We start from the raw sequence: 26,234 nt of genomic DNA, 5'->3' as shown, positions 1-26,234 counted from the left end.
CAAAGGTCTGAACAAATGCTAAGGGTAACTATGGAAAGCTTCTGCTTTCCCGCTTCTTTCCTTTCCTTCTGCTTTCCTTTTCCAGTCAGTCCCACTGACTGCTGTTCTAGCGCACCTCTACAGTGCACGAGTCGGTGTTTGGATTCCCCAGCAGCCAGCGAGTGCCCAGTCCCTGCTGCAGTGACTGCAGAGATAATAAATTACACGCTAACAGCACTTCGAATCTGGGAAAGCAGAGTGGCTCCAGCACGCCATTCTCTGCTTACAGACCCGCCCCTCCCAAGCCAGGATCTGGTAAACAGCCTTGCTTTCAGAGGTGATGTCAGACTGTGCTCTTGCTGTTCTCTCGACAAATGCCAGGTCTGAGACAGGCTCTGAGAAGCAGCCTGTGAATCCAGTAGGGCCTGTAGGCCTCGAGAGGAGGAAAACACAACAACATGGAGAGGAGTTGAGCTGGGGGAAAGAAGCCCAGTTCTCCCTTCCCTGGTGGACTCTGTTGGACAATATGATATCATATCATATCATAGGTAGCCAAAGTGTCCAGCCTGGTCAGACAGACCCACTCACTAAGAGGAAATGGTGTCCATTGTATGTCACCCTTACCTCAACTCCTGCAGGGGCAGCTCTTCCCCCTGGGGACATAGTTCGTCCTTAACGCAACTGAGGGCTGCATGCCGAAGCCCAGATTTCCCTGCACTTTGACAACTCTACCCCCAATCCTGAGGCTTCAGCAAACCCGGCAGCAGATAGCTTCTCCCTGGATCTAAGCAACAAAACACGTAAGCCTCATCCTGGACTTGAATGATCCGTATCTCAAGGGGCAGGTCCCAAGCAAGGGGCTATAACAGAAACTGATCTCAGGTTCAGTCTTATTTCAGGCCTCTCTTGTCTTCCCCGTTATCTGGATCACAGCAAATTTAGGTCTGTTGCCCTCCTGAAGAATCCTGCTGCCAAGCCAGGAGCGTTACCTCGCCCGCTCCAAGGATTACCAGCTCAGGTACTGCAAGAGAAGTGCAGCTGGGGCCCCTGTGTGTATAAATAAGCTTGCATATTAGCAGGGCTAAAACCACATGCTCTAATAGGTTTGTTTGTTACTAGGGCTCAGGAGCTTTCAGTAATCCCATCATCCCTATACCTTGCCACAGGCAGTCTCCTCACCTGCACCCTGGTATCGGTATCTTACCATTTAGCATCTCTGGGGCCATCCAGTATGGGTTGCCAACCACCGTGTAACGCTTCTTCCTGTCACTCTTGCGTAGGGTTCGTTTCTTGGCAGATGGCTTCTCCAAAGTGGGCTTTTTTCTTTCCTCCACAATCAGCCGAGACAGACCAAAGTCAGCCACCACCACCGTCTTATCCTACACAAGGGGTTTAGCACAAGCCACTGATTCCTCTCAGCTCCTTTCCAGAGCAAAGAGGCTGCAGTTCCTGTTCACTATCAGCTACATGGCAAGGCAAACTATCAAGGTTTCCTGCAGCCAGAGGAGTGTAGCGAGCTGTCTAGACAGGTGTAAGACACCCAATTCACGATCCCAACTCCTTATTTCCTCTCTTCGTTGTCTTGCTTCCTGTGTGGTCACTAACACTAATCTCATCAATTTGGCTACACTTGCCAGGACAAACCTGGACCTTTCCTTTCAGAACTCCCTACTCTACCCTGGCCAGGAATTAATTTAGACTTTCATCCTGGGTCATCTGAAGCCCGCACACTGATCTCATATTCCAGCCAAGTGAAACAAGGGCAAGGCTTGAGGAAATGAAGCTATACATAAATCTTGTGACCTAGCGTTTCAAAAAGAGAGGGCACACACATGTACACGCACCCACACACTTGTCTGAATCCTGACTGCCAATAAAACAAGGCATCAAGTGGTTAGAAGAACAGAAGCAGCTGTATCCCAACATTTTATAGCTGAGACAGGGAATAGAGCTGTAGCAATTCCCATAACGTGACTGATAGTAGGAGATGCCACCACAGGAAAGAGGTGAGAGAACAGGGTTAAGAAATGGTGAAAGCCAGACCAGCCTGGAAAATCCCATGTGAAGATGAATCTCCCTTGTTTAGGGCACTAAAAGCCTGACAAAAGAGAGAACATCATGGAGAGAAAACCGAGGGAAGAAGGTAACAGGGAGGGGAGCAGCATGCTGTGGGGAACAGAAGTGTAGCTCACCAACTTGATCAGGCAATTGTGTGAATTCAGGTCTCTGTGAATGATGCACATGGAGTGCAAGTAAGCCTGGAACAGAGGGAGAAAGTTTGTTGTTAGGGGTTCTCAGGCTGCTATGTCCCTTCACATCTACAGACCTCAACAACCAGACGCTAGCAGTCAGGCAGCACCCACAGCCCGTCAGACACCACCCTGCTGAAGCAACCAACCCTGCCCCTGGAGGTTTGCTCTGTGACAAAGGGACAGTCCGACTCACCATTCCAGAGGCAATTCCTTTGGCAAAGCTGACCTTCTGCTGCCAGGGAAACGGGTCCTGAAAGACAAGTCCTAAACGGTCAGGGACTGTCTTACCAGCCAGCTGGTGACAGCAGTCCCTCCACAACAGGGACTCTTACAGCAGTCACAGAAAGACAGTACAGCCCTAGGGAGAAGGCCCTTCCTGCCTCTGGCCATCCACAACTAAGCAGCAGCTTTTCCACACAGCTCCAAAGGAGAAGATCAACAACAAGCACCATGAGGCTGGCACAGCCAATGACACACTGTCAACCTCGTTGAGGAGAGGTCCACCATGCTTCCATACTCACCGCGTTGCGGAGGAAGTCCTTCAGGGTGCCCCCCTCAATGTACTCAGTGAGGAGATTCAGCTTCTTGTCCTTGTACAGTACACCGATGAACTTCAGCACGTTGGGGTGATCCAGGCTGCGCATCACTTTCACCTGGGAAGCAAAGACATCCCACCCCAAAGAAAAGTCCTGACAGATCCACTCTGAGGTGACAAACACTCTAATGCTGGAGGTCCCCTCCAGAGATCACAGAGTGCACTCAAACTCCAACCTTAAGGCAGGCAATTAGCCGTTGCCTCTTCATTTTCACGCTGTGCAATTAACCTGATCTTAGCCTTTAAGGAGAGCACCCTTGAGTTTGGCTAACTTTGAAGAGACGGGAGCTCTCCAGGGCAGCTATCTGGTCTGTACTGCATGTGTCAGGGCCAGAATAGCAGCATCAGGTGTTTAGGAAGTTGCCTTTAAGCTAAATCTGACTTTGAAAAACATGGTAGGCAGCCACCAAGAAAATAGTTTAGCTTAAGTACAGCAGGAGTCTTAAATATCTTACAGATATTGGCCCTCATCACTTCTATCTATGCACAAGGCTCAAGGGATAAATCCTTTATGTAGCGCACAGCTCCATTTTCCTCAGACTTAGGCTGCTTTTTTTCATTGAAAAATTAATGAACTGGGAGCTGAAGCCATGTCTTTTGCTCAGTGTAAGTGAATCACACTTCACCACAACAAACATTCAGCTCATGTCGGCTCTTCCCCTGTGTGACTTCTTCCTTAGCGCCTTGATTCCTGCCAGGCTGCTGGCATGATCACTCTCTCTGGAGAAGATGGAAGACAGTTCCACCACACTACTGGCTCAGAAGCTTTTTGAAATCTTGCTCCTACCTCTGTCAAGAAAGTCTTCTGCGTTTCCTCATCACAGCGAATCAGCTCCTTCATCACCATCACCTTTCCTGTTGCTTTGTGTGTCACCTGGTGGAAACAGAAACCGCAACTACAGGCAAGGTTCAAGAATACACAGCTCCAATGCTCTTGCAACTCTTCTAAAAGAAAGGGTAATACTCCCCTCCATCCAGAGCAGGATATAAGTGAGAGAAAATTCAGAGCTCAGGGATTTGCAGAAAACTGCAGAAAATTCCTCCTTTCAGAATTCAGCAAAGACTCTGTAGGTGAAACAGAAATTACCTAAAGCCGACAAGAGGGATCATACCAAGAGATCAACAGCATCCCAAGAACCAGAGCTGAAGTCTCCATTTTAGGTAGCACAGGGCTGAGCATGCATACAGGTTGTCAAAGCCTCTGAAGGCATCAGTTCCGTACTTGTGCACGCCTCAAGTTCCCTTACAGAAAGTATGTGCCCAGCGTGATGCTCATATTTCGTACACAGACTCTAACGACTCTATTCTGTATCAGCCAAGGAATCAACATTCACTTGCACCAGAAACGAACCAAACAACCCCAAACTGTATTACTACATGCTTTGGTTTTATGGGGACTCTGAAGCCTGACACTTTCTGATGAGCTTGTCAAAATTACTCATGTGCAAGTGGAACTGGGATGTACAGGCTGTTTAGTTAAGGCAGGACGCAGTTATTTTACCATGCTCCTGGCGAGTAGTGTGTTGCCACCTGTTGCTTCACCTGCATGGTGTCAAACAAACAGAAATCCACTATAAATATCAAGTAATAAACTTCCTGGCTCTTGACACAGAAAGCATTTCCAGTTCCTCAAGAGCTGTTTGCCTGTATTCAACTAGTTCCTGGCATTTTGCTGTGTTCTAGAGGTTTCTTTTAATCAGCTCTGCCTTGCTTGCATGGGGTGCATGACTAAGTAGAAAGGGTCCAAATTCTGATAAGCAGGTTTTCCTGGAAATCCTCTCCACTTCAGTTACTTAACTTGGACAGCTCAGTCTCCCTAAGGTCTCCAGGTAACTGAACAATCACCTTCTCTCTAGGAACAAAAGGGAACTATTCTGACCAGATACAGTACTTGTTGCATCCAAACCAGTCAATCTGAAGCTCATTCTTCTGCCTCATACCCTTAAAAATAAAAAGCCTCTCAGAAAACCTCCAGAACTGCACTCCAGAACACAAGACCCCGTTATAGTATTTAGGAAGCTTATGAGTTCTTGCAAACATGGTGGCACACTAGTTCTGTTTGGAACCACAGTACATAGCAAGGCTGACATAGGTGGAATATGAGTGCACGGAATAACACAACAGAAGCGTGAGTACAATATTCTTCTGCTCCCATCTGAAATGAAGCATCCATATATAAGTAGCAAGCCAGGGAACACTACACATTTCAGCCAGGGATATGAAACCCAGGGATGTCTAATACCCAAAGATAAAGGGAAGTGAAGAAACAAAGACAAGACAAGGCTAAGTGGAATTCTTAAGCTGACATACCAGCATAATTGAAACAAGTGTCATCATGAAACTCCAAGAGGGCAATTTTAACTCCCACAGCATGCATCGGAACAGGATGGCTATTGGCTAATTTGAGCTAAAAGAAATGCCATTGTGCCATTAACTGTGGGGACGCAGATGACAAAAGCATGCGACAGAGGAAAAGTTCCGCTTACCTGGACCTGTTATTTCTCTATGAGCAGAGGAGAAGAGAAATATGCTCATTAGTACGGAACAAAAGCATTGGGTGTGTAGTACTGGCTCACCACCTCCCATGGAAGACTGAGATGGATATGGTGGCTGGACACCTGAAGTTTATACAGGTGTAAGGCAAGTCCCGTAACATGGTGAATAGTCATCTGAGTACTGAGGAGCTTACAGAACTGAGGTGAACAGAGGAAGCTGCCCCATGATGCTGTCAGGGATGCCAGGGCAGAAGCTGCTGAAGCACCCCCAGTCAAGACCAGAGAGATAAAATACGAGAGAACTGCTATTAATGGAGATTTTAATTGTGAGAGTCATGCAAGACCTGACCGCTGCCATCACACTGACAAGCCATTTAGGCTCTGCTGGGGGTTCAGAGATGGTCACTACACCAGCCTGGTAAGCCCCCAGGCACACCACACTAAGGGTGGGTGAGAAATGCTGTAGTGGGGTGTTGAACACACCTCTTCATAAGGAAGACGCTCACTGAAAATGCAGCTTCTTCCCCGTTTCCCCCACCTCACCCAGGTGCCTGCTGTGACACAGGCACTCTGGAGCTCGAGATGGTTGACATTCAAAAGGGACAAAGCCAAAACTGCCTGCGGCCAGAGACGCTCATGGTCAGGGAGTGAAACAGAGAAGTGGATCTCACTGAGCAAACCAGGTGAGTTCCAAGACTGATCACTATCAGCAGAGCAAAGGCCACTGACACAGTGGCGAAGGATCCCAAGATAGGCAGATACTGCTGTAATCAAAGTAAATGATGAATGTTTGGGGACCTCCCTCACCTTGATTGCCTGTCCAAAAAATCCTTTTCCTAGTACTTCGCCATGAATCAGGTCACAGGGCCGGAAGATCTGCTGGGAGCAGCTAGAAGAGGAACGTAGGGATTCAGAACGACTGATGTCACGGCTCAGAAGGAGTGGTTCCTTTGGAGAACTGGGGCCAGGAGACTTAGAAATGCTGTTACTTCGCCTAGAAAACAAAGGAGACAGGAAGATCAGGGAAGCTGCTAGGAAACTTTTGGTTCAACATATCCCATCATTAGCTCCTAAGGGACCAGTTTCTGGATGTTCTTCAGCGCTCATCATATCTCAAAAGCCAGGTGCTCTCCCAGCACCATGGAAGCTTTTTACAAACCTAGAGCAGCTTCCAAGTCAGAGCTGCCTAACACCACCACATCTCCTGCACTGCCACTCAGAGGTGGAGCTTTGTGTGGAGGAGGAAGCTGTGAAGATGCAGCACTCACTGTCTCTAAGCAAACAGTAAAATACTGGTAAATGACTAAATGAACAACTGGGTGCCCCAGTCTAGGAAGACAAAATTTTTCCCAAGTCCCAGGTCTCAGCCATACTCCCATTAAGGACACGTTCCTCCCCAGCCATTTAAGGCTGGTAAAAATTTGACCTTTACATTTCCTAACTGTAAAACTTTGTAGCTTTTCTGTGTGAGAAGTAGAGATCCTTATTTTTATCAAGGAAAGTTTGCCATCCTGAAAGGGAATGGAGAGAGTACATGTCAACAGCAGAATCTAAAGCTCTCCCCTGCTTTGCCAATGGTTTATACCCAGGCTCATATCAGAGATACGTTATGTCTCCGCAGTTATTTGCAATTGCAAGGCCTAGGCACAGAGCAGAGCCAGGTAGCACAGGGCAAAGGCAAGCTAGATCAGAGGCAGCACTTGCAAGTCTTTACCTGAGGGAGCGTCGTCGGAGCGTTCCTTCCAGATTCTCCTTGATGTCCAGCGGAGAGAGGGAACGTGGGGAAATGGGTGGCTTTATGTGGGTGGGAAGACGGGAATCCAAACGAAGCCTGTCTAAGCGCTGCGAGACAGGGTCATGCTCTATCAGCAACTGAAGCGTCTGGCTTGTCTTGCGAATCAATTCCTCCACCTGAAATCAAACCAAAGGACAGGATGATAGCAGACAGGAGCAACACAAATGACAGGAGACAGAGGAGACAGAGCAGAATGCCCCTCAGGAATCAAAGTCGAGAGTTCAGTGAGATCACTCCATAGTTGTGGTTTAGTTGCACACACCACAGCTGTCCACCAGACAAATCCAGCTAGCAACACAGAAGTTCCTTACACTATCCAAATCCTTTTCTTTCTGGTTAGCTACAAGTGACCTGTACAAAAAAGATGTGGACAGGCTGGAGAGGGTCCAGAGAAGGGCCATAAAGATGATCAAAGGACTTGGAAATCTGCCATATGAGGAAAGGCTGAGAGAACTGGGTTTGTTCAGCCTTCAGAAAAGAAGGCTTAGGGGAGACCTTATCACCATGTTCTGGTATTTAAAGGGTGGCTAAAAAGAAGATGGATGGCCCCTTGTAAAGAGGGACTCCCTGGAAAAGACAAGAAGTAATAGGCACAAGTTACTTCTGGGGAGATTCTGATTGGACACAGGAGGGCAATTCAGCCATTGGAATAATCTCCCCAGGGAAGTGGCGGATTCCCCAGCATTGGGCATTTTAAAGATCTGGCTGGACAGGGTGTTGGGCCGTCTTGTCTAGACCGCGCTTTCACCAAGAAAGGTTGGACCAGATGATCCTTGAAGTCCCTTCCAACCTGATATTCTACAATTCTACAAAACAGGTTTTTTTTTCTTCATCGTCTGAGAAGTGCTCAGAAACTACACAAGCTTCCATCCTGAACAGTGCTGCAAAGAACAGCTCTACAAAAGCTACATGGAGATTTACCTATGAGATGTCCGTTGTGCTCCTAATGTTCTCTTCAGCACCAACAGTAAATATGTCTATTAGCAGTTGCCTCTAAGAGGATCAGAACAGTGGACTTCACTAGCAATACGTAAATAATCCTCACAGCCTCTCTGTACTCTTGACATGTGACAGCCCTACATTATTCTTACTACCTCCCTTCACATTTGAAGGCCACAAAATCAGAACTGCATCCTAACTGCATTTCCACCTGTTGCATTTTCCTCTTCAGCTGGAAGGGGCAGCAAAGCTTGTCTTCACGTTTATTCCTACCGTCAGCGCGAGCGCTACAGCTGCACACACACTGTATGGAGGGTGGAAGAACAGTGCAGAGAAACAGAAAAGCTGTAGGAAGGCAGATGAGAAGGAGGCTTCAGAACAGAACTCTACCCACCTCCTCCACCTGTAATGTACGAATAGGAGCTCCATTAATCTCCAGGATTCGATCTGCAGGATGGATGGCATTTCGGACATCTGGGCTGATGTGCATCCTGTTAACTCTAAACATGGGAATTACAGTGTGTGTGTGAAGTCAGTTTAGCCAAAATTCTAAAAAATATTTCATCTCTGATGCTTCCCTTCGTATTGGTATTTTGAAATAAAACAATGCTAATCTACAAATACAAGGAGCTACCATTAGATTAAGCGCTTAGGTCCAAGCTGGTTTGGGGAGAGCTCTTCATTTGCCCAATGGCAAAAATTGTTAGTCCATTACAATTCTCCAAATGTTTTGTGTTCAGTGAAGGAGACAGCACTAAGAAATAAAGTTATCAGTTAAGGTCATCACAAGAGCAAAACGGAGACCAAACACAAATGGCTATTAGCCAACATATGTCCCTGTTGTGCCAGGACAGATCGTCCCAGCAGTTAAAGCAGCTAGCAGGACAGCAGCGCTGCAGAATTTTTACCAGCTCTCTTTGCACAGACATGTGCATTGCACACAACCCGGTCATACTCACTCTTTCACCTGGACACCAGTGGCATAGCTGGAGCAGCCACCCTCAACAGACACGGAGAACCCCCTCTTGCCATCAGTAGCTGCCGGCATGGAGATGAGGGTCAGGGTATAAGGCAGCTGCTCATGCAGAGACTCGGTGGAGTGTTTTTCTATCATCGGTGTCAGCACAATCTGGTTATGACATTTTCCACTAAAAGAAGTGAAGAAAGTCATCATGGCAGTGTCTTGTCCCTCCCTGCCAAACTCACACTTCTAAGTCCTTTCATTGACCATAAGCTACAGTTTTTAATGCTTACACCATTCCTTCCTTCCTCCCTCCCTCAATAGGCAGCTTCCTGGCATTCCTTAACATAGCATTCAGCTCAACCACGCTGAGCCCCCTAAGCATGGCTTTACACGTACAACAGGGAGCAACTCTGTGGCAAAGCGCGTAGCTCCGTCTTACCAGTAGAGATTGGAATGTCGCACGAGTGCGTAAGTGTCCCCATCTTCAATGATCACTTTGCAGCTCATACAAGCGAAGCACTCAGGGTGATACTTGTATTCGCCAGCCACCTACAGACAGAAAAGGGAGTAGCTTAGTAGGGCCAATATCCATCAGCAGATGCAGCTACTGCTTTTCTCTCCAATTAGTGTGTTCATTCAGATCTCAAAGTCAAGTGGTAGTTTCTCACTGGGAAGTTGTATTAGCCCATTCTACCTTTCCTGAACCCCATCCTTGGCATCTTGTTTGCAAAACTTCTCCGAAACAAACACGACAACATGCAAAGCAAAACAAAGCTCGTGTCCAGGAACCTCTGTTTTATCTGGCAGCTGTTCAGCTATCAAAAATAGTTGATACAGCCTGCTGCAGACTAGTAAACAAGATAATAAACCTTCCTGTTCAGTTGCTCTTGGCAAGATAACTAACGTTATGCCTGAATTAATAAAGCTGAAAGGGCTTTTTTTTTTTTTTTTTAGACAGGCAACACACAAATTCAGATACTTTACCAGCCAGCTGACAGAAAAAAAAAAAGTGAGCTGAGACTGAGACAACAAAATACCTTTCAAGAATATTTTTATTCATTGATCTGTTTTTCTATTTTCCTTATGAGAACTTCCCTTATTGACAGCATTTTGCAATGACTTCTGCCGACAATGAGAAATGGTCTGCACTTTTCTCAGTATTTCCCTTGGAGGTAGCAATCATATTACTGAGTACCATGCTGCTTTTATTTATGCCCTAGAAAAATAATGGTTATGTTTCATTCTTTACAGTTTTAAAGGTTAAATATTTGCAAGGATGTGGCAAGGAGGGGAACATTTAGGTGAGCCCCATATTGTGCAGGCAGAGTTCAATGTTTCAGACCCATCAGGACTAACACTACTTCAAGACACCATCAGCCTGAAAACCGCTCTGGCCAGAGTCCAGGTGGGACTTGAATGGCAACCTTCCCCAAAGCCAGAACCTGCTGCTTATCCTGAGCCGAGAGGTTTGATTCCACAGTGCAGTGGAAAATCACCCCATGGAGACACTGAGGAACTGTGCTACAGAAACTGAACAGATGTCCCCTTAATCACCTTTCTACTTCTCATGCCTGTGCACTTCAGCACCTTACTTTCTTTGTTCATATGCTTCAGATCCTCACAACTCCCTCCTTTGAGAGCTACCCTGTTCAAAATTAATCTTTATTCAGAAGATGCACACACAAACCTCATTTCTAACCTCTGATTAGAGTATCAAGGAGACTATTACCTTCAATTTATTTGGTTATCTGAATAGCTAGGGCAACTCGCAACCAGGTTTGAGGAGATGGAGGCAGGCATGTCCTGCCTCCGGGCGGAAGTCCTTCAGCGTCCTTACCATCACAGGTCCAGTCATCAGCAGAGAGCAGCCATGGCAAGATTCCCCAAACTTCCCCCAGTAGTCTTTGTGACAGTACAGCTTCCCATCTTTCTCATAGTACCAGTTAGTGAGGGGATCCTGACATTCAGAGCACCTTGAAAGAAACAAAGGAACAAAGTTCCAGTTGGCAACAAGTCACAAATCAATGAAAAAGTTCCTCTCCTGCATGGAGACATTCAGCAGCAGCTCACCACCAGCTCTTCTGGTGTGATGTACCCAGGGTATGTAAGGAGAAGTGGTATCAACCAACACAAAAAGACAAGCTTCCAAAGTTTAAAACAAATTCCATCCATTTATTAAAACACATCAGTAGGTTTATAAATTCTGCCTTACACTTATTGCTCCTCTGCTTTCTCCCTCTTCCTCCAGCTGCAGAGCTGACCGGCACAGACAGCTCTGTTATGTTTCCACTTACGTGTTTCTATAGCATCATACCATCTTATGCTGGAGCACCTCTCCCCTCAGCCAGTTTAGGAAAGGGGACAGAGAGGCAAGGATCCACTTCCCTAAGCAATGCAAAGCCAGTTTTGCACCAACCTTTCTATGCTTCTGTAAGTAGACCTCTCCCAAAAGGTAAACTAACTGCAGCATGTGAGGGAGTTTTCAGAGCAGTTTATCCCTTGAGCTCCACATACTTACTGCATCCACCAACTAACGGTGATGAAAGTCCTCCACCTCTCCCCACCAGCTGCTCTCCCCTTCTTTCTGCTGCTGACAGTGCATGAGAAAAAAAAACCCCACAACCAACTAACCAACAAAATACCAAAAAAACCTGTTTCTCTAATTTCATGGAGTCTCAAAATCCTTCACATATCCGTATCAGCTCCCATTTCAACAAGCAACCATTATTAATCCTCTATCTACACGCGCCCAAGAAACAAACAAACAACTCCCCCATGCTCCAAAAAAAAAAGGAAAAAGATGCAGCAATTCTACTGCAGATACCATTTTAGCAAATGACAAGCAGAACCCCAATCTTCAGAGTTCCTGAACACAAAATAATCCTGTCTCAGCAGGATGCACTGGGCAAGGGAGTTTTAACTTCTGCAGCACCCACGCGGAGGTGTGACTTAATGGAGAGATAAGGCACAGACAGCAGTTGCATCACTCAAGATTATTCCATTAGCCCTGAGCAGCACGTTCTCAGACTTTAAAAGGAAAATTAGTCTGGTGTTGGCCATTTCTGAGCACAGAGTCCAAGGTGGGTTAGTCACCAATAACTGGTTCAAAGAAACACCTCAAGAATCAATGTCATTTTCTGTACGATGCTTTCCCAAAGGTGGAAGGAAGCATTTCTTCTGCCCCTTACCCCAACAACAACTGTCTCAGTTACTACACTGGAGGGGAACCCATGGCACTGGGGTGGGGGTTTAGGTGGGCACATGCCCTCCTGGACAGTCGGCCTCTCCGCAGCCAAATGTACCGCAGAGGGCTAGTGGCAGCAGAGGTGCACTTTTTACATGCTCCCAGGTCTGAGAGTGCTGTTGACTTCACCTTTCACAAGCTTCCCGAAAGCTTGTTTGTGCCAAAGACATTCCTTGTAAACTCCACCAGCTTGTAATGAGCGTGAGGATATGCGAAGCTGGTTGTGCTCCAACATGGAGAGAGTTATTTGCTCCATCTCAAGAGGCTGCAAAGGAACAAGGTAAAGCTGCTTGTAAGCAGCCTATGGTTTTAGGTGAAAACACACCTCATGAGGTATTTAGTGCCGTACCCTACCCTCAGGAAAGTTACTCCTTCTAATGTATTTGGCTTTTATAGTGTTTGCTCTCCCACCTGAGGAGCTCCAAACCCTGTCTGCACCCCCCCAGCAATGGGAAAGAACTCCAGCACGTGCAACAGGCCCTGCCAATTCTGTCTGAGGCAGGGGGAGCAGTAACTTAACATTGCTACACACGGTACATGCACCATTACAGCCTCAGCCCTGGGGCACTGTCACGGTTACACCCAGCTCTTGGTATGCAAGAGACCTAGGGGGCATTGCAGCACATTTTGCTTTCAACCACTAGCCTTTGGCTTTCATTTGCAGCAAATACCCTACGCTGAATGATCAAGTAGGTGAGTGGGAGGGAGAAAAGAGCAAGTGGAGACTAACAGCCCAGATTTCTATCACCTTGTGGCAGGAACATCTGGCTCAGCATGGGCAAATTGGATCCCTCAGACCTATCCAACTTCTGCATGCATGCCTGTACCAGGTGTGTGCTCCAAGAGTGATTACATCTTCAAACAGGGAGCTGTGACCAGACCTGCAGTTGGGATGCAGACAGTGATACTGGAGACCGTTCCACCAGGACTTCAAGACCTGGCTTTCCCTCTTAAGTTCTCTCCAAGCAGGTGGGTTATGTATTTATCTGTTTTTAAGCACAAGACCTTCCCTTCCTCACCCCTCTTCGATTTCACCTTCAGCCACTCCTTTTTCTCCCTAAGAAAGTAAGAAACTCCTGCAAAAATAACACAACTACAATTCCGTTTAGATAGGTTCCAGAGGATCACGTACGCTTGGCTTGTCTTTACATTTCCCCTACCTCTTCATGGTTTGATTACAACCTTAAAGCACTTTGATTAGTTTGCTTCCATCCGGAAATAAGCACTGGTATCTAATTTGCAACACGCCCATAGCAAAATGAAGGTGAGGAGGTGGAGCCAGCAAGCAGTCAGTTCTTTGCTATGCAATTAAACAAATCTGGGCAGGACAAGTTTGCGGCTTAAGGCTCAGAACCCCACCCAGAGCAATGAGGCAACAGGAACAAAGGAACCAGCCCCAGAGAGGGTAGGTGCTAGTTATGGGTCTAACTGGCTGCTTCATTAATCACTGCAAGCGGACAGGGCTATGGCCCATATGGTCAGGCACCACCTTCTGTTATTTACTACGCATTCTGTACCGTAGGAATTTAGATCTGTCAGGCATGCAGAACAGGCTGACAGCACACAGGTATAGTTTCAAGACCCATTTCAACTATTTCAGTGCCTTCACCCAAACGGTAAAGGCATCGCGTGATTGTTCCACACAACTCTCATTGAAGAGATATGTCAGAATTTTATCTCAGAAGATACAAGTTACCACTCCTTCCTTTCTCTCCTCGCTAGAGCATGTGGCATTGCAGTGCTGCTGTTGCCAGGGCTTCACATCACCTGAGATAGGAATACAATTACTTCTACAGGTATTAAGCAAGCTAATCTGTGCCAGTCACCAAAACCAAAAGAAAGGAAGATTTCTTGCTCTTCTGTCTTTTACAGATTAGAAACAGCTGACCCTCTCTTAGGTTATTTGCTATTCTTGCTACAGAGTAACAAAGCATGGTAATCAAGTTTCTTGGAGGACTGGTAACAGCCATACCCGACTCCCTCCTGCTGCCCAGCCACAATTTTCAGACTGCTCTGATTATACAGTCCCATACATTACGATTCTTTGCTTCCTAGTCTTGACTATAAAGAATAAATTAATCTGCCTCCTATAGACATCCACCAGGAAACCCAGGCAGCACCTGAGTGCAGTGTTCAGCCCTGATGCTCTGTAGCACAGCAGGTGCAGAAAGAGTTCACAAATCGCTGCTTGATGGCTACTTGGTTTTGTGGGGGGTAGTAGGAGGATCAGGTCACAACAGGTAACCAGCCTGGTTTTCAGCAGGATGGGAGATTCAATTGATGTGGCATCTCTTTTACATCTAAATGAAAGCCAATACCCTCATGGAAGCAAAGACTTCCCTGGCACTGAAGAGACAGATCCCTTTGAGAAGGGCTCATTAATAAAATGCACCCCTCACACACACTGTCAGGCTAGATCAGTTAACGCTAGACAGGCTTGAAAGAGCTGTGGTTCCAATTCTGCAGGCAGAGTTGGGGAGAGGACAGTCACGCAGACAGAAAGCTGCAGAATAAAACATAACCCCAGCCTGTAGCTTACCCAGACTTCTCACCCAGCCTTAGCACAAGTGTGCGCTCTGGCTACGCAAGAGACACTAGACAAGGAAGAACAGATGCTACAGAACAGACTAAGTACTAGAAGACACAGTGTTTAAGCTCTGACTATGCAAAACCATTTCCACACACTCAGAAAAAGGTCTATCTGTGGCTTAGCATGATGCCCTACACGTATTACAAGTAATGTCTGTTCCCTCTGAAAGTGGATGCTGTTTCTGACAGTTGCCTGAAGAAGCTCAGCAAACATGCAGCAGTACTTACTCCTATCCCAGCCCATTTTAACAAAAGGCTCCTTACACCCTAATCAGTACAAAAGTGTTTGCAGGAACAGGATCAATACTGAGCAAATCCGAGCGGAGGGGACAGGAGGGAGACAATGAAACTGCAAGCTGTGCCTTCCCCCATCCATTCACCTTATCAGCACATCAGTGTCAGTCACAGTCCTGGCTGTGTTCAGTTCAGCCCTACGACCAGTTTTCATTATGGAGATGTAAGGCAATCAAAGCTTTATTCTGTTGCTATGCCTTTCTCAAGCCTCACTTGTTCCACTGGACCAAGAACAGTTGTTAACATAAACCAAAAAATCATAGAAAAATCCTTTCCACATAAGGGAAGCGTGCTGCTCGTCCCTAGTTACCTGCAAAGTACTCCATTTCTTTTCTCAAACAAGATTCTGCACTGCCTCACTGCAGATTACATCACTCTCCTGAACTTGCAACAGCAGCACCTCACCTCACCCTGTGCTATGCCCAAGCACGAGTATCTTCACGAGTAGCCTCGGAGGAGACACAAACAGCAGCAGCCATAGTAATGTCATTCCTCTGGCAGTAGAGAAAGCACAGGGACATCGGTACAGTGGCAGATGCAATGTTGCTCTGAAAGGGAGCCTGCGTGCCGGGGCTACAAGGCACTGCCTCGGGACACAGGTGCTGTTCCCTCGCACCAGAGAGCTGTGAAGAGGCTGGAAGAAAGAAACTTCCCCATCGCCGCCTCAAAGCAAGACGGGGTCCCAGTGTGAGGCCAGCTGTTCCCTGCACACAAGCACTGGGCTTCATTCTTCACACCTCACACGCTAACTGCTTAGGATAGCATTACAGGGGGGAAACGACACTGTGAAGGTTCACTGCTAATCCTGCGCAAGACTTACCGAAATGGATCCTTGGGAGCAAAGTAAGCTGGGGCAGACAAGTAACTTCCCATCTTCAACACTGGATAAACCGGCTCAGCCACAAACTTGTCCAACTGCCTCTGAACAGCTCTGTTCTGCCAACATGGCAGCAGCCAGTGCTCATTTAATCCTGCGCTGATTCAGATACTTCACCTCTCTTTGAAGCTGCCCAAGGAATGCCAGGTCTCTCGGCTGCTCATTCCTTTTCAGATTTTTCCTGGCTCCCATGGCTATAATCACCTTCTCCTGCACTCTGCTGCAGCAGCACTCTTGGGAAGGATAGAATAACTGCTAACCGGGCTACTTGGACATGCTTCTGCAATAGTTCCTGCGAGCTCTGCTGCCTGCTAACTATTGTCAAGTTTTCCCTTCTCTGGTTCCACCCAAGGGTGGGAGGGGAGGAGGAGCCATCGCAGGAGGACAGCGTGTGGCTACAGAGGCTGAGTAAGCTCTACTTCTTCACATGGGGTGGAGCTTTGATCCTAAGAGGGGCTGACTTAGTAAGTGCTGAAAGATAGCAGCTTTTGCCAAAGTAAGAGCCAAGTGCATAAATGTGAAATTTCTCTTTGCAGCAGTGGCACATTCTGACAGAGAAATCAAGGAAGGCAGAGTCTGACAAAGACAAGTAGCCACATCTCCAAACATATCAAATAAACATTTAGTGCATACCTTCCTAAATCCCTCACAGTGAGTGGGGTTATACTGCCTTCACAAGACCTACAAATTTTTTCCTCTTGCAGGAGGTAACTCACAGTGTGTTTCGTCCAAGGAAAAATAACTTTCTTTCCAACACTATCTTAACAGAGTTCATTGCAATCACTTAACCTAATCTTCATCTCCTGAATGGAAGCCGAGAGGTATAAATCAGCACAGATGAGTACTCTCTCCTGCTTGCAGCACATGTAGTTATATCATTCTGCCTGCTCTGAAGCCAAGCATGATCTCTAGTGGCCTAATCAGCTAAAGCTGTTTGCAAGACACTCAGAAATGCAACAAACATATGCTGCTGCACTGAGCCCTCCCATTTTTGTACAGTCAGCAAAGCCTGGCATGCCTGAACACAGCCTGAAAATCATGCTATGTTCCAGAGGCAAGAGTACTCAAATGTGCTTTTACTGGAGATGCTCGTCTCAGCTGGCATATTGTTCAAGGGACGCTTGGGGCTGGGACAAGACAGTCTTGGCTGAAGATTTGACAGCTGCTGCTCGCTGTTGAAGTAAGCAGAAAGCCAGGCTGCCTTTTGGGTTGTTTCCTCCCCCCGCTTTTAATAAGCAGCCACCTTTCTGGAGAAAAGAAAAAAAAAAAGTAACTTTCACCCATTCGGTGCAGTTTCTAAGCCTGGCTGTAAAAGTGCAGTGAAGCCTAGTGCTGCAGAGTTGTCAATTCCAGCACGGGTCTAATTCCTTCTGACATTTCACACAGCTCTACTGGAAGCAGCAACACGGTGAGTCTGTGTCTAGGAATGCACTCTGGTCTCCCACACTCCCTATATGTTGCGTGCTGAAAATGGGCCAGCGCTCACAATCCAACGCTTCCCTGGCTATCAGCACCACCCCACCACACACGCATACCTACAGTGCATCACAGAGCCCGTCCCCTGCCCAGCATCACCTACAGACAAAAGATTTTCCCCACAATTCTGCTGCCATGGGCTGAAGTCCCTCTGAGGGGGACTCCACGTGACCTCATAAATCCCGACTCTTCAGACAAAACCTTTGAAGATTTGATCCACAGATGTGATAAGCAGCCAGCTAGTCTGTGAATGAAGCCAGCAGATAAAGCCTAACTTCAAAGTAATAAAAACCACCCAGACAGCTAAGCAACTGGGAAGGGATTTTGTTTGAGACTTCCTTAAAGCTAAAGGACACATAGTCAAATGTCTATTTAAACAGGAAACATCTTATCAAAATTATTTTACTTTTGCAGCAAGCCCCAGCAGCAGCCAGTAAGTTACTTTTTCCTATGCAGAATTCTCTTGTTGCTTCTTGCCTTTTTATTCTCTCTGTGACCTGTTTGAGAACACAATAGCTTTGATAAAAGGGCTCTGGAAAAGGTGTTAATGCGTTCATACATTCTAGATCTGAATTCCTGCCAGAATGACTGTACTTCAAAAATGCTGATAAACAGGTGTGTGTGGACCTTTTCTATGTAATTTTACCGATACCATCTCTGAGGGCCAAAATGCACTGAAGCAAATTTCTTTTTCACCAACTGAAGGCAGGTATCGGCATCTTCTCTCTTGCAAATACTGACAGCATTTCCACTACAAACACGTACCCATCACAGGGGGTTACTTTCCTTACTATGGTTTAGAATTGTACAGTAAATTTTGCCAGAAAGAAGCCTGAGAAATATAACAAAAGGAACAAATTAAAAACCTCAACAATGACTTAACATGAAATTTATTGCAATTGAGTTGCAGATGTTATTTTATCCCTGCAGAAATGCATCACATACCTACTGTGATATTCAAGGGATTAATATCTTAAAACAGCTGGGGTTAGGCTGCACATCTAGACACCCACTTTAACATGTAGCCCAACAGCATGTCTACAGACAGATGTATTGCTCAGCACATCTACCAGCCCGAAGACACACAAATTTATCCTGGCACAGACAGGCACTTTGGTGTGTGTGGGACTGGTATAAGCTGGGGAAGACGCATCTGCTTGAGGCCTTAAAGCGTCTGCCGCAAGCCTTTGTTTCAGCATGGGCGCAGCTTGGAGGCATTCCAAGTACTTCAGTACAATCCCAACACCTCATTGTATTTCCAAGGCACTTGCACATAACACGTGCTTTACTGCTGTTGAAAGACAGTCAGCTCCTGACACCAGCTCCTGAAACTAATACCGTTTTGATATGCACGTACCTCTGAGCGAAACTAAAACAAGCAGTGAAGCGAAGCTCTTCTCCATCACTGCATCTTACTTCCAAGCAGCAGCAGAATTTCAAACCAACACAGTGGTGCCTTCTCAGTACCTAACATCACTAAGCACAACATTAGAATGGAGATACATTTTTTATCTCCACCACATACTTGTCTAGTGGATGCAGACCTCCTGAATATGCATAGGCTGAGAAGCAAAACGAAGAAAATTAAACTTATTGAAACTTCATAGATTATACAGGGTTTTGGAAGCAGTGACCTCTGATCTGTAAATGCAGCACAGACAGCAGTAAGACCAGCGCTTACACCACTGCACCTTCACTCACTTCCTAATACGCTGGTTTTGCCTGTGCAGGCTGCTAAACTCCTCAAGAAGGATTCTGTCTCACACATGTGGAGCCTACCACATACTGGGCTGTGTGAGTAACTCTAAGTACCTTGATATAATAATGCTCTGAAAATAATGCCCTAAAGGACAAGCTGCACAAGTCAACTAAAAAAAGTTCAGACTGGAATGCCCAGCTCCTCCTTAAAGGGTCTTCAGCGGTGTCCTGTAGCTGACGAGATTCCCCTGAGGAATGTGGCTGCTTCCACCTGCGAAGTGCTTCATTGTTCCTTTGGATTTTTGAACTCGAACAGTCATGGTGATCTGCGTACAGACACTTAGCAACTATTTCTCCCTAAATCTGATAGCGAGGTGGTGAATTTCAATGCTGATGGAGACACCACCAAAGAGACATTCCCACGAGTCTGCAGGATTAGTGGAGAAGAGCTTTCACTTCTGAGGCGCTATCTTTAGCCTTCTGTTACTGCCAGAAACTGGAGAAGATAGGGAAGAGGAGATGATTATTGTCTTCCCATAATTCAGCTACCTTTTGTTACTATGGATCTTTTCCCTCCTCTCAAGTTCAGCTGCGGTGTGTGTACAAACCTGACTGTGTTCACAGCTGAAAAGCTACAAGAAGATTCAAAGCATCAAACGCCCCCATATTTCAAATTCGTCTTAATACACACCTTTCTTACATCTTTCTTTGTCAACATTTATTCAGTTGAGCTTCATATCCTGTCACTGCAGAGCTATTTGTCCTGTGGGGAGGAAGCAGCTTCTGGAAAACGAAGGCCTGTGCCAAACAGAAGTGATCCAAAGTCTAGAAAATACCATCCATGAGAAATGGCTAGGTCCAGGGCTTCTTCTGTCTAGGAGAGACTGATGGGAGACACAACTGCTGCTTTCAAACAGGAAAAGGCTACTGGAATAACAGAAGGGGGAAAAAGCTGGTTTTCTGTGCCCACTGTGATTATGATTAGAAGAAACTATTTAAATTACAATAAATGAGATTTCTGAAGATAGAAAGAAGCTTCTAATACTAAGGATAATTAAGTGTTAGTAGACATAGTCTGAAAGACAGAAAACCTACACTGATGGGAGACTGTTAGGTGACCAATTTCTTGATCATTCCTAAGCCACAGAATTTACTTGCTTCAAACACAAGTTGAAGTTTAGTAAATAGCCTAAGAACCACAGAAAACAGATTTAGAAAATACCTTGAGAAGTCATCTATCTTATCCTGCAACCCCCAAACGGGTTTAATACAAGTTTCCCTGGCTTGCCTTGCCCTGCCCCCAAATGTGAAAAGAATCAAAGCAATTCACTAAGTTTTGCTGAGCAAAAAATATTTCTATAGCACAAAAAATATGCCATTCAGTATAGAAAAATCATGCCTTTGTAAGACAATCAAATCACTAGAGTTGGCAAATTAATAGTGGTTCTCTTTTTGTTCAGTAGCCTGGAGCTTAGGGCATCCCCTCGATGCATGGAGAGCTAATCCAGTTCTGTTTTCTGGCCATGGACAATTGTCATGCTGCAGAGCACATAACGGGCAGGTGACAAGGGATTCTGGGAAGAATCTACTTTTAACCTTGTTCCGCTACAGAGAAACAGTCAGAAGGAGTATTTGTTTTAAATTCACTTCAGAATACCAGTAGGAGACAGAGCCAGGAGTTCTTCTGCACTCAGCCAAAACAGTTCCATTTTTTTTAAAGTATTCATTTAGAGAAAAGAGCCTTCTGGTGGTTACAACACTCCTTGTGTGTTGGTTTTAGCTCCAGTAAAGGTTAACAAAAATGGAAACAGAGTAATGCATTCAAGAAGAGTGACTCTGTTAGGTGAACTGATTTAACTCTAGGTAATAAGGCAATTTTTATTGTGATTTAAGCAATTATTTTTTTTTACTTTAGATTTCTTTTTTTACAAGTGCCACCCATTTCTTAACTATTTCCAGACTGTATTTAATTTTAGCCAATATATTCTACTGGAAAGTCAACTTGTTGCTTACAATATAAAAATGTAATCCTTGATCAGTATATAAAAAAATTAATATGTATTTAGTCAGGTATCAAAAGCTTACACTTTTTATTCATACAGTGGTTTATATTATTAAGTTAGCATAAAACTATTTCATAATATTATAATTTGTAAAAAATAATACAAAAAGCCATGAGAATTTTTCCTGAGGTCAAGCTGCATTGCATATGCATAAAAATCTGGCGTATTAAGCAAAATCAAAATATCTGTCCAAACTGAATTAACAGTTTCTGGTCACCATCATCTCCAGTGCTTTATACCTACTAAGGAAAAATTTTGGGCTCATATAAAATTCCTCTTCCAGAAAGAGGAAGATGAGCTTTTCTGCTCTTCAAACTCCTGATGATTTTTCAGCTTTTACTTAACTGGTTTTGGTATAAACTAAATAGTATACTTTAAAATCTGTAACTGTAAAATCATCAGTTACCTTCATTAACTTTTGTTGAAGATATACAGCGCACAGTTTTTCTCTGAAGTGGTGGGTTTGGCTTTTGTTAGAGATTTCTGCAGCAAGCCTGGGTTGCTTGGCTACTTAAATTAGATATATTTTATAGATGATAGTAATATACATCCTCTGTTATTTCATGGTTAGGAAGGAACTGAACCTCAGCTGTCCTCCTTCCTAAAAAGTTCTTAAGCCCCCTGCTACAGTAGGAATTCTTTTCCACCGTTTCCAAAAATTTTCTTCATATGGATCCAAAAGCATTTTCTACCTGGATGTATTCAACAGGCTTGATCTCAATCATGGGTTTCAAATAACCCAAACTGGATTTTTAACAAATACTGTGTCCTTAAGATTAAGCCATGCAGCTATATCTGGGTCTTCTCATCCCATCCTACTCCAATTCAAATATGCAATATCCCTGCAGGAAGAGGGAACAGTCTTTAATTTCACTTGTCTTTACCTGTGGGGAGAAAATCCCCCCCCCCAAAACACCAACAACAGACATCAAAATACCAGGTATCAATACTTTATTCAAAGGTATAATTCAAGGCAGTATCTTCTGGTTTGTAATATGGAAAAAAGTTGGACTGAAAGCAGTAAGAACAGCATGCTCCAGGTCAAAAAAAACCCTTCTCTTCCAATAATCCCCTTTGGCAAAAGCGATCCAGACCGAGGAAAAAGATACCTTGCCACTTCGCACTTTCCCTGTCCTGGTGTGGTGTTTGAAGTTCTGTGCAATCTCAGTTCCAAATCCAGTGGAACTGTGTATCAGTGAAAAGCAATGACCTTTGAAAGCATTATGCTATCTCAACAGAATTCAGAAGCACAGAAGTACATTCAGAGTTAATTCACAACAGACATTGTGACAGAAACATCCAAAAAACATCCTCAGCCAGATCCAACCTATCGGATTCAAGCCTAAGGACCAGCTGGCCAAAGAACAGTTTAAAAAATCCAAGACACACAAATAGGGATTTGCTTGTCCTTCCAGCCACAGCAGAGAAAAAACAGGTTTCAGAGACAAAGCTCCTGTAGATGCAGTTTAAGGAAGGAGGGAAGTGACAAAAAAACCTTAAATCCTCAGAGACATGCATGTACGTCAGCTACTGCCAGTGCCAAGCATGATCAGCAGCCTAGCCTGACCAAGAATAAACAGAGCTAACGAGCCTGGAGCAGTGCCAATCAGCATTAGAGAAATTATGTGCCAGGCCAGGGAGTCAGCTAATCCACAGGAAGACTGTAAAAAACACTCCACAAGAGCTGCCGGAACTCACAGCTACCAGCTGCCAAAGGCTCCTACCCTTAGAGGTTTTTTAAAGTTTGGCTTTGGGATATCAAGCACAAGACCGCTGCTCAGCGTGGTATAGGGATAACAGAAGAAAAGAAGGAACAGAGTGCAAACTGGAAACTTGTTTTCATGTACAGTCCTACCCTGGAACTAGGAAAAAGGGAAGGGCAGCTTCCTTTACCGCAGGTTCCAATTGTTCATTCGGCATGGCAGCTTAGCTGGGTGCTAGAGCTAGCCAAAAGCACAGAGCTTAAGAGAAGCACATCAGCAAATGCAAAAAGTTATTACACACATCAGGAGAAAAGTTGTTGTCTTTACTTGTATAAAACAAAAAATCCACCAACCACCCAGCAACCAAAACCTCATCAAACTTCCATTATACAATACAAAGTATGATATCAAATTATCTGTAAAGTGTCATAAGGGCAGGATTTGCCTCCAGCTCAGCTGTTCTCCATCTCTACAGCCCCACCAACAAGCAGCACCAAGACATTTGCAAATCAAGACCCACAACAGAAATACACTTAAAGGCAAGCAAACAATAAAGACTAGCACACACAGCTTTGGGTTTGGCTACTGGCAGAATCTAGGGAAGCTCGACAACAGGACACTAGTTTTTCAGGGAAAAGAGAAAACCAGGATTAAGACAAGCTGACTCAATATGGCTAAACACAAATACTCAAACCAATAGAAACCCAAACGACTAGGATTTGTAGTGATATAAAGCTGTAATTGTGATTATCCACATGTGATTGTAGCTAACAGCATTTTCCAAGTCAACACTTCTTTGGCAGCATGATATGTGGCTTGGTTTTCTTGTTTTGTTTGGTGGTTTGTTTTTTTTTTTTAATTACATCAATAACTATAATCCTCACTTCAACAAAGTTGGGGTATTTTACTGGGGTTTTTCTTTTGTTTTTTAAGCCAGGACAGTAGATGTCTACCTTGGCACAGCAAACGCTCCTCCAAAGCCACACTTTGGCTTCCTTTTCCCCCCATTTGCTTTGACTGTATCCAAAATATTAGCCTCTCCAGATTCAAGCCAACACAGAAGCCAGTAGAAGCTGCAGGTACTCAACCCTTCTCCAAAATATAGATCCCTTCAAAAATGTGATCTGGAACATGAAAACTGGACTGAGTATTCATGAAACACCAATGAGAGGCATTACTTCTACTGCCAGGAAGAAAAGCAGGTCACAGATTCCTTTTTGTCCTTGCTGATAGCAACATTATCTGACAGATTTCCTAAATTTGTATGCCTTAACAGTCTGAAAAGAAGAGAAAGCAAAAGGCAAGATCTTCCTCCCCCATACCAGTGGTTTTCTCCAACACCCCAATATCTACTGTGTACCCACCACATATGGAAAAAGCAACAGGCTATCCAAATTGCCTGGGCACTACTTTGGAATGTAGCTGAAGACAAATACGCAACCCACGGCTTCTGCCACCACCAGTAAATCAGAGCTTTCATTTGTACTTTATCTGTATTCCTGTTTGCGTCAGCATGGCAACACTCTGCCAGGCCGTGTCAGCCTGCTATCACGACTGAAAGTCAGTTCCAGAGCGCTACTGCAAGCCCTGAAGTATGGCTGCAACCAAGAGCATGCAACCGCTCTGCAAGAGGCTCAGAACAGGTCAGGCACAGAGAAAACAGCAAGAACTCCCAGTTAATGTTGGTACTTCACCCACCGGGTCCCAAGCTGGTTGAACAACACAAGGAGAATTTAAGAGGCTGAAGTTTTACCTACCGGAAACAGGCAATGTGCCAAGTTTCGTTAACAGTCTTGTAGAGACGCTGACCAGCAGCAATGCTGTCCCCGCATCCTAGACATCTCCAGACTTCTTCACCTGTATGCAAGAATAAAGTGACGTAAATAAAGAATACAGCAACCATTTCACATCAGAGAAAACAAGGATTGCTGCTTCCCTGATAGAGAACAACCTTAAATTAGACAACTGACAGGAAAGCCTTCACACACAGAAAGTTGAGCCAATACCAGGCAGTCTGTAACCCCAGAGAGTGGAGTTCCCAAATCGAACTCTGACGCCTTACATTTTTTTTTCTCCAGACATAACATCACCCCCTGCTCCTTCACATTCTGCAGCAGAAAGCGATACGACCTTTTGCAGAAAACAGCTCAGTTACAGTTATGCTAGTCTTCAGAGCTGAGACTTCAGGAAGGCAGTTTGGTCTGGCGTAACAATTCCCACACAGAACCATGCTAGGCCAGGAAGCCAAGCTACTGTTTTGCCCATGCCATTGACTCAGCATAAAATGTTTGTACTCATTTGTATAGTTAACTGGATTTCCCAGAACTGAAAGAAAGGAAAGGCAAGCCTTTATTCACTAGAGCACAACTTGACTACCAGGAAGGAATTACACACTTGAATGAATATTCCTGTAGAGGCTGTACAGCCAACATCAGACTACCCTCAGACTTAAGAAGAGGGGTTGATGCTATTTGCCTACTGCCCTTTCAGTAAATACTTCTTATATAGTTATAATAGTTTCTGCTCTAACTGCCATAGAGCCCCAGGGAGAGCTAGTTATTTAGATGCATCCAAGCTAGGAAAAGCAGTATGAAAACTTGAACACAAACAGTATTTGGCATACAGATAAATGCTATCCAGAATCCAAGCAGCAGTGCAGGCATAAAAAGAGAGTCAAGGATCCGGATGAGCACAGGATGGCGTAAGGACCATGTCACATAGCTGGGCAGATCTCAAACCTGTTTCTTCCTGTTACCAAAAGTTTACTTGCAGTAAGGTTGCATAAGGAAAGAAGTGGACTTCGAGAAGGAAAACCACTAACCACGGACTTCATTTTCCAAAGAACGTTGAAACTTGGTAGTTGCTCAGGCAAGTTGATACCAAGGTTAAGTTCCTTGAAGTTACACGAAACAGAAGCCACCAGCCTTCTATGTACTTTTACCCCACTGTGTAGGTCAATGATGTTTAAAATTAACCAAGGTGAAGATCTTCTTGTACGCTTTACATGGATAGCTGTATTTTGGAGAAAAAACTTGTTGCTCAGCCACAAGCAAGCACCACCCTTGCCAGCAGACTGGCAATACCCATAAAGGTCTCCGTGCAGACTACAGGGCTAGAGAGGATTCATTCAAATGTGACATCTGGTTGCTACTTCACTTTCCAGCTAAGCACCACCGCCACACCTGAGAGCGTGTCTGCACCCTCCTGCTATCTGGGGCACGGAGAACTGCACCTGACCTCAGATCTGCACAACAGAGCAAGGGTTAGGGGG

The 26,234-nt window shown here is 45.1% G+C and overlaps 1 protein-coding gene across 3 annotated transcripts in view; it reads right to left on the bottom strand.

Moving 5' to 3' along the window:
* Positions 1-26,234, bottom strand: part of LIMK2 (LIM domain kinase 2) — a 32,397-nt gene that overhangs the window by 4,984 nt on the left and 1,179 nt on the right. The window contains exons 1-13 of one of the 3 annotated variants that reach the window (XM_056348027.1): positions 24,721-24,820; positions 19,889-20,081; positions 10,857-10,992; positions 9,459-9,568; positions 9,015-9,203; positions 8,450-8,555; positions 7,036-7,232; positions 6,129-6,315; positions 3,614-3,700; positions 2,753-2,884; positions 2,425-2,481; positions 2,172-2,237; positions 1,184-1,358 (exon numbers count right to left, since the gene is read on the bottom strand). In XM_056348027.1, the coding sequence (XP_056204002.1) occupies positions 1,184-1,358; positions 2,172-2,237; positions 2,425-2,481; positions 2,753-2,884; positions 3,614-3,700; positions 6,129-6,315; positions 7,036-7,232; positions 8,450-8,555; positions 9,015-9,203; positions 9,459-9,568; positions 10,857-10,874 (1,324 nt within the window). In that variant the 5' untranslated portion in view covers positions 10,875-10,992; positions 19,889-20,081; positions 24,721-24,820. Of the gene's footprint in view, positions 1-1,183; positions 1,359-2,171; positions 2,238-2,424; positions 2,482-2,752; positions 2,885-3,613; positions 3,701-6,128; positions 6,316-7,035; positions 7,233-8,449; positions 8,556-9,014; positions 9,204-9,458; positions 9,569-10,856; positions 10,993-15,966; positions 16,341-19,888; positions 20,082-24,720; positions 24,821-26,234 lie in introns of those variants that run through there. The other 2 variants (XM_056348009.1, XM_056348019.1) reach the window with 2 other exon arrangements.

This window comes from Falco biarmicus, chromosome 1, assembly GCF_023638135.1.
Source record: "Falco biarmicus isolate bFalBia1 chromosome 1, bFalBia1.pri, whole genome shotgun sequence".
NCBI classification, from domain to species: domain Eukaryota; kingdom Metazoa; phylum Chordata; class Aves; order Falconiformes; family Falconidae; genus Falco; species Falco biarmicus.
Note: the sequence above shows the minus strand (reverse complement) of the source record. Positions and strands in the feature narration are given on the sequence as shown.